General features: G+C 41.2%; 1 protein-coding gene across 1 annotated transcript in view; it reads left to right on the top strand.

The window, feature by feature from the left end:
- Window positions 1-7,010, top strand: part of LOC133621225 (cyclin-dependent kinase 5 activator 1) — a 28,034-nt gene extending 21,024 nt beyond the window's left edge. The window contains exon 2 of the mRNA XM_061983201.2: window positions 4,487-7,010. Within this exon, the coding sequence (XP_061839185.1) occupies window positions 4,539-5,468 (930 nt within the window). The 5' untranslated portion in view covers window positions 4,487-4,538 and the 3' untranslated portion in view covers window positions 5,469-7,010. The remainder of the gene's footprint in view (window positions 1-4,486) is intronic.
- The last annotated feature ends 490 nt before the right edge of the window (window positions 7,011-7,500 follow it).

Below are 7,500 nucleotides of genomic sequence, written 5' to 3'. Positions count from 1 at the left end.
ACACATACAGTATATAGCAGGGTTTTTCAACCTTTTTTGAGCCGAGGCACATTTTTTGTGTTGAAAAAATGCGGAGGCACACCACCAGCAGAAATCATTAAAAAAAAACGAAACTCGGTTGACAGTAAAAAGTCGTCGCAATTGTTGGATATGGATTTAAACCATAACCAAGCATGCATCACTATAGCTCTTGTCTCAAAGTAGGTGTCACCACATTATATTTGGAGGGTTTTTTTGCTGTTTTCCTGTGTTTTAGTTCTTGTCTTGCGCTCCTATTTTGTTGGCTTTTTCTCTTTTTTGGGTATTTTCCTGTAGCAGTTTCATGTCTTCCTTTGAGCGATATTTCCCCGCATCTACTTTGTTTTAGCAATCAAGAATATGTCAGTTGTTTTTATCCTTCTTTGTGGGGACATTGTTGATTGTCATGTTCGGATGTACATTGTGGACGCCGTCTTTGCTCCACAGTAAGTCTTTGCTGTCGTCCAGCATTCTGTTTTTTGTTGACTTTGTAGCCAGTTCAGTTTTAGTTTCGTTCTGCATAGCCTTCCCTAAGCTTCAATGCCTTTTCTTAGGAGCACTCACCTTTTTGTTTATTTTTGTTTTAAGCATTAGACACCTTTTTACCTGCACGCTGCCCCCCGCTGTTCCTGACATCTACAAAGCAATTAGCTACCGGCTGCCACCTACTGATAAGGAAGAGTATTACACGGTTACTCAACAACAACACATTAAAGTTAAAGTACCAATGATTGTCACACAAACACTAGGTGTGGCGAAATCATTCTCTGAATTTGACCCATCACCCTTGATCACCCCCTGGGAGGTGAGGGGAGCAGTGAGCAGCAGCGGTGGCCGCACCCGGGAATCATTTTTGGTGATTTTGCAAAAAATATTTTTAACCCAAATAGGTGAAATTAGATAATATCCTGCGGCACACCAGACTGTATATCACGGCACACTAGTGGTTGAAAAAGACTGCAGTATAGTACACAATACTTTCTATCTGGCACTATAGTACATAGTCTTACACTGCAAAAAGTCAGTGTTCAAAAACTGGAAAAAAAATATACAAAAATTAGAGGTATTTTATTTGAACTAAGCAAAATTATCTGCCAATAGAACCAAGAAAATTTGGCTTGTCAAGACTTTCCAAAACAAGTAAAATTAGCTAACCTCAATGAGCCCAAAAATACCTTAAAATAAGTATATTCTCACTAATAACAACTGTACTACTATATGAGGACGTATTTTCTATTGTTTAATTGAAAATAAAACAACAAAACATTAAAGTTAAAGTACCAATGATTGTCACACACACACTGGGTGTGGTGAAAATTGTCCTCTGCATTTGACCCATCCCCTTGTTCACCCCCTAGGAGGTGAGGGGAGCAGTGGGCAGCAGCGGTGCCACGCCCGGGAATCATTTTTGGTGATTTAACCCCCAATTCCAACCTTTGATGCTGAGTGCCAAGCAGGGAGGTAATGGGTGCCATTTTTATAGTCTTTGGTATGACTCGGCCGGGGTTTGAACTCACAACCTACCCATCTCAGGGCGGACACTCTAACCACTAGACCACCGAGTGGTTAGAGTGTAGACATTTGGCTGTCATCTGTTTTAATTATGAGACACAATTGTGTCAAAGTCATGATTTTTTTTTTTTTTTTTTTTTAATGCTTGAAATAAGAAATGATTACTTTAAAAAAGTAGTTTTATACTTGTGAGTGTTGATGACACAGCTTTGCAACACTTGATATTCTAGTTCCAAGCATGAAACTGCTACGGGAAAATACAAAAAAAAAGAGAAAAAGCCACCAAAATAGGAGCGCGGGACAAGAAGTAAAACACTACACACAGGAAAACAGCAAAAAAGTCCAAATAAGTCATGGTGATGTGACAGGTGGTGACAGTACACCTACTTTGAGACAAGAGCTATAGTGATGCATGCTTGGTTATGGTTTAAAACAGGGGTGCTCACACTTTTTCTGCAGGCGAGCTACTTTTCAATTGATCAAGTCGTGGGGATCTACCTCATTCATATATATCATTTATATTTACTTATTTATGAAACAAATGTTTTTGTTAACAAGTTAAAGGTGTTTAATGATAATGCAAGCATGTTTAACACATATAGTTAATATTGTTAACAAGTTAAAGGTGTTTAAAGATAATGCAAGCATGTTTAACACACATAGTTAATATTGTTAAGTTTAAGGTGTTTAAAGATAATGCAAACATGTTTAACACATATAGTTAATATTGTTAACAAGTTAAAGATGTTTAGTGATAATGCAAGCATGTTTAACACATATAGTTAATATTGGTAATAAATTAAAGGTGTTTAATGATAATACAAGAATGTTTAACACATAGTTAATATTGTTAACAAGTTAAAGGTGTTTAAAGATAATGCAAGCATGTTTAACACATATAGTTAATATTGTTAACAAGTTAAAGGTGTTTAAAGATAATACAAGCATGTTTAACACATATAGTTAATATTGTTAACAAGTTAAAGGTGTTTAAAGATAATGCAAGCATGTTTAACACACATAGTTAATATTGTTAAGTTTAAGGTGTTTAAAGATAATGCAAACATGTTTAACACATATAGTTAATATTGTTAACAAGTTAAAGATGTTTAGTGATAATGCAAGCATGTTTAACACATATAGTTAATATTGTTAATGAATTAAAGGTGTTTAATGATAATACAAGAATGTTTAACACATAGTTAATATTGTTAACAAGTTAAAGGTGTTTAAAGATAATACAAGCATGTTTAACACATATAGTTAATATTGTTAACAAGTTAAAGGTGTTTAAAGATAATACAAGCATGTTTAACACATATAGTTAATATTGTTAACAAGTTAAAGGTGTTTAAAGATAATACAAGCATGTTTAACACATATAGTTAATATTGTTAACAAGTTAAAGATGTTTAGTGATAATGCAAGCGTGTTTAACACATATAGTTAATATTGTTAATACATTAAAGGTGTTTAATGATAATACAAGTATGTTTAACACATATAGTTAATATTGTTAACAAGTTAAAGGTGTTTAAAGATAATGCAAGCATGTTTAACACATATAGTTAATATTGTTAAGTTTAAGGTGTTTAAAGATAATGCAAACATGTTTAACACATATAGTTAATATTGTTAACAAGTTAAAGATGTTTAGTGATAATGCAAGCATGTTTAACACATATAGTTAATATTGTTAATAAATTAAAGGTGTTTAATGATAATACAAGCATGTTTAACACATAGTTAATATTGTTAACAAGTTAAAGGTGTTTAATGATAATACAAGCATCTTTAACACTTATAGTTAATATTGGTAATAAGTTAAAGGTGTTTAAAGATAATACAAGCATGTTTAACACATATGGTTAATATTGTTAACAAGTTAAAGGTGTTTAAAGATAATGCAAGCATGTTTAACACATATAGTTAATATTGATAAGTTTAAGGTGTTTAAAGATAATGCAAACATGTTTAACACATATAGTTAATATTGTTAACAAGTTAAAGATGTTTAGTGATAATGCAAGCATGTTTAACACATATAGTTAATATTGTTAACAAGTTAAAGGTGTTTAAAGATAATACAAGCATGTTTAACACATATAGATTCCTTTCTTTCATAAAGACAAGAATATAAGTTGGTGTATTACCTGATTCTGATGACTTGCATTGATTGGAATCAGACAGTGGTGATGATAACGTCCGCATTTTCGAATGGAGGAGAAAAAAAGTCCTCCTTTCTGTCCAATACCACATGAAAGTGGTTGCTTTTTGGCATCTTATTTGTCCAGCTTCCGTACTCCTTTGTATACACTTTACAAGAAACACATTGTCGGCAAACTCCGTAGCTTGCTAGCTTGTGCATACCAGCTTTCTGAGACTCTTATTTTGTTAGCGCAACTGTGCAACTGTGCAGTCGGTCTTTAGAGTTTTGACGACAGGTACGGCGCCAGAGTCTGTTGAAATAAAGTGTTTCTCGCCTTCCAGTCGGTCATTTTAATGAGCTGGCAGCAGCCAGCGTCATCTCAGAAGACCCTCGGGTGCCGTGAATGTCAATCAAGTGACGAAAGTGACGTCATAGTGAAGATTTATGATCGCTCATTTTTAGGACTATTTTTTTAATGCCTGAGCTGGCGATCGACTGACACACCCTCCGAGATCGACCGGTAGATCGCGATCGACGTAATGAGCACCCCTGGTTTAAAGTCATATCCAACAATTGCGACGACGACTTTTTACTGTCATCTCAGTTTTGTTTTTTTTAGAAGATTTCTGCTGGTGGTGTGCCTTGTACCTTGGCTCTAAAAAGGTTGAAAAACACTCCTCTACGCAACAGGCGCACTCGAGTGTTTATCATAGAAAAAGTGGGTCCTACAAAGACCGAGGTACTGCCCGAGAGGGTTAGAAATCAGAAAGTCACGTCACTTTTTGATTGTTTTTTCCGATGTTGCAGGTCAACTCGCGGACGTTCTCGCCTATGACGCAGTAGGAGACAGAGGTGCATCATGGGTACCGTACTCTCGCTGTCACCCAAGTCCGGCTACTACGACAACCGCCTCGGCTCCCTGAGCCGCTACCCCAGCCTCAGCAGCCGCTCCTTAAACAGCCAGAAGGAGCACGGCGGCGGACTGAAGAGGGGACAGTCCATCTTCCTGCCCGCGCTCACCTGGAAGCGACTGGTGGCCGCCACCAGGAAGAAGGGCGGCGCCAAGAAGGGCTCCAATGTGGAGCCTCTCAACAACAACAACAACCACATAAACATTTACCAAAAGGACCTCAACCGGGAGAATGTGAGGAAGTCCTTGTCCTGTGCCAACCTGTCCAGCTACGAGGTCCCGGCAGGTCCGGGCTACGGTCTGGGACTGGGCCACGGGTACGGGTACATGAAACCCCAGCAGCTGTCGGTGAAGAAAGCCCCCCAGGGAACGCTGACCACGTCCCCGAAGCGCGTCATCGTCCAGGCGTCCACCAGCGAGCTGCTCCGGTGCCTGGGCGAGTTCCTGTGCCGTCGCTGCTACCGCCTCAAGCGCCTGTCCCCCGCCGACCCGGTCCTCTGGCTGCGGGCGGTGGACCGCTCGCTGCTGCTGCAGGGCTGGCAGGACCAGGCCTTCGTCACGCCCGCCAACGTGGTCTTCGTCTACATGCTGTGTCGGGACGTGGTGGACGGCGACCTGGTGGCGTCGGAGCACGAGCTCCAGGCCATCCTGCTCACCTGCCTCTACCTGTCCTACTCCTACATGGGCAACGAGATCTCCTACCCCCTGAAGCCCTTCCTGGTGGAGGCCGGGAAGGAGGCCTTCTGGGACCGCTGCCTCGCCATCATCAACGCCACCAGCTCCAAAATGCTGCGCATCAACGCGGACCCTCACTTCTTCACGCAGGTGTTCGCCGAACTCAAACGCGAGGGGGGCTACAGCAGAGTCCTGGACCGGTGAGAGGAACTCTGGCCTCAACCACGCCAGATTGGACTTTTTTTACGAGCTAAGTGTGGCGTTTACTTGAAATGTAGCCGCCATTTGCCGCACCTGTCCCATCAGAGCTCGCACACGGCGTGTGTCCGCCCTCCGGCTGTGTCAGCTGCTGCCGCACAAGCCCGGAGGGGGAAGCCGTCCACCCAATCCAGTCATGGTATCCTAAAATGGATTTTCATCAGACTGTAGAAAAACAATAAAAAAACATGGTAAAGACGGTTTAATCCGCCTAAATTCGTTTTTTTTCTCTCCTCCCCGCCCCCCGGACAGTGAGACCGGGATTGATGGGAACAGCTGCATGCTGGGTAAGGAAGGCTTTTGTGGGTCATCTACCAGGAGGGGACAGTTGCCTATTTTTGTTCCAATCAAAGCAGCCTGATTTAGTACGCCATCGGAAGGACGCCTGTTGGTGCTCAGCTGTTTCGCCCGCCGCTTGTTGACAGAGCGCCACAGCCCGGGTATTAATTAGATTAGCAGATTACTACGGCCCCTCCCCCCCCCCCGCTCGCGACCTCCGCTCCCTCTTGTCCACTCGGCAACCCCTGCGGAGGAGTCGGGCCCACTAATCCACACCCGGCGAGCGTTTAAATGCCTCATCATGACGTGCGAGAGGAGTTCGACGTCCGCGTCTCGTGGGTTGCTTCTTCCTTGGGATGAACCTTTGGCGTTTGTGCTCTACTGACTTTAATCCCCAACATAAAGGGCCTGCTCTTCTAAGATCCAAACAACACAGGCCAAAGAGCAAGTGGGCATGTTGCGTGTGATCTACCAAGACCGCCCTGCAATACAAAAATCCCAAAAGGGCCTAGGGATCGGCACCGTTCACATTTGAACCGATACGGTACCAGCTCCCGGTACCTGGGAATGGATATCGGTACCAATTTTCAGTACTTTTGTGTGTGTGTGAATAAATAAAATCCGTTTTTTGATAAGGAAATCTCATTTTTTTAAAAAGAGGATAACTGCTGTCCAGTTATGTGTTGTTTTGTTATCACATTTCAAGTCTCAATTAAAGCTGCAAGCAGCGATGGACGGGACCGACTTTGACGGCACATAAAATCCAAACCGGAGCAGTAATTAAAACTCTTACGTCAACTTTTAATCAGAAGGGTTCAATCTCTCTCCTGTGCTAGTTTGAAGCCGACACAACAAACGTGCTCAGAGGAGATAATTTTAAAAAAAAAAGGTGACCGGTTTTTACAAAACTTTTGTTTTGAAGGGGGAATTGCAAACTTCTTGTTGATTTTTGCTGTGGGTTGTCAGTTTATGAAATGTAGGTCTAAGTGAGACCTACATAAAGGTTTTTGTTTCATGTCTCTACGACATTCCTACTGGAAGTTACAGGCAGTTTTGTCTGTGTTTTCTTCCTAGGAGCAGTTTTGTCTGTTTTATTCCTAGGGGGCGCTAGAGCGCAATTTTGAGTTTTGGGGTTGGTTTTTTTCATTAGATCGCAATTTTTGCCAGTCCTGATGTGTGTGTCCAGTTTGGTGAGTTTTCAAGCATGTTAAGGGGGTCAAATTGTAGCTCAAAGAGGCAAAAGTGACTGTTTTTACAAAACTTTTGTTTTGAAGGGGGAATTAGCAACTTCTTGTTGATTTTTGCTGTGGGTTGTCAATTTATGAAATGTAGGTCTAAGTAAGACCTACATAAAGGTTTTTGTCTCTACGACATTCCTACTGGAAGTTACAGGCAGTTTTGTCTGTGTTTTCTTCCTAGGAGCAGTTTTGTCTGTTTTATTCCTAGGGGGCGCTAGAGCGCAATTTTGAGTTTTGGGGTTGGTTTTTTTCATTAGATCGCAATTTTTGCCAGTCCTGATGTGTGTGTCCAGTTTGGTGAGTTTTCAAGCATGTTAAGGGGGTCAAATTGTAGCTCAAAGAGGCAAAAGTGACTGTTTTTACAAAACTTTTGTTTTGAAGGGGGAATTAGCAACTTCTTGTTGATTTTTGCTGTGGGTTGTCAATTTATGAAATGTAGGTCTAAGTAAGACCTACATAAA

This window comes from Nerophis lumbriciformis, linkage group LG21, assembly GCF_033978685.3.
Source record: "Nerophis lumbriciformis linkage group LG21, RoL_Nlum_v2.1, whole genome shotgun sequence".
In the NCBI taxonomy this organism is placed as follows: Eukaryota; Metazoa; Chordata; class Actinopteri; order Syngnathiformes; family Syngnathidae; genus Nerophis; species Nerophis lumbriciformis.
The sequence above is the reverse complement of the archived record's forward strand: the minus strand, read 5'-3'. Positions and strand labels throughout refer to the sequence as shown.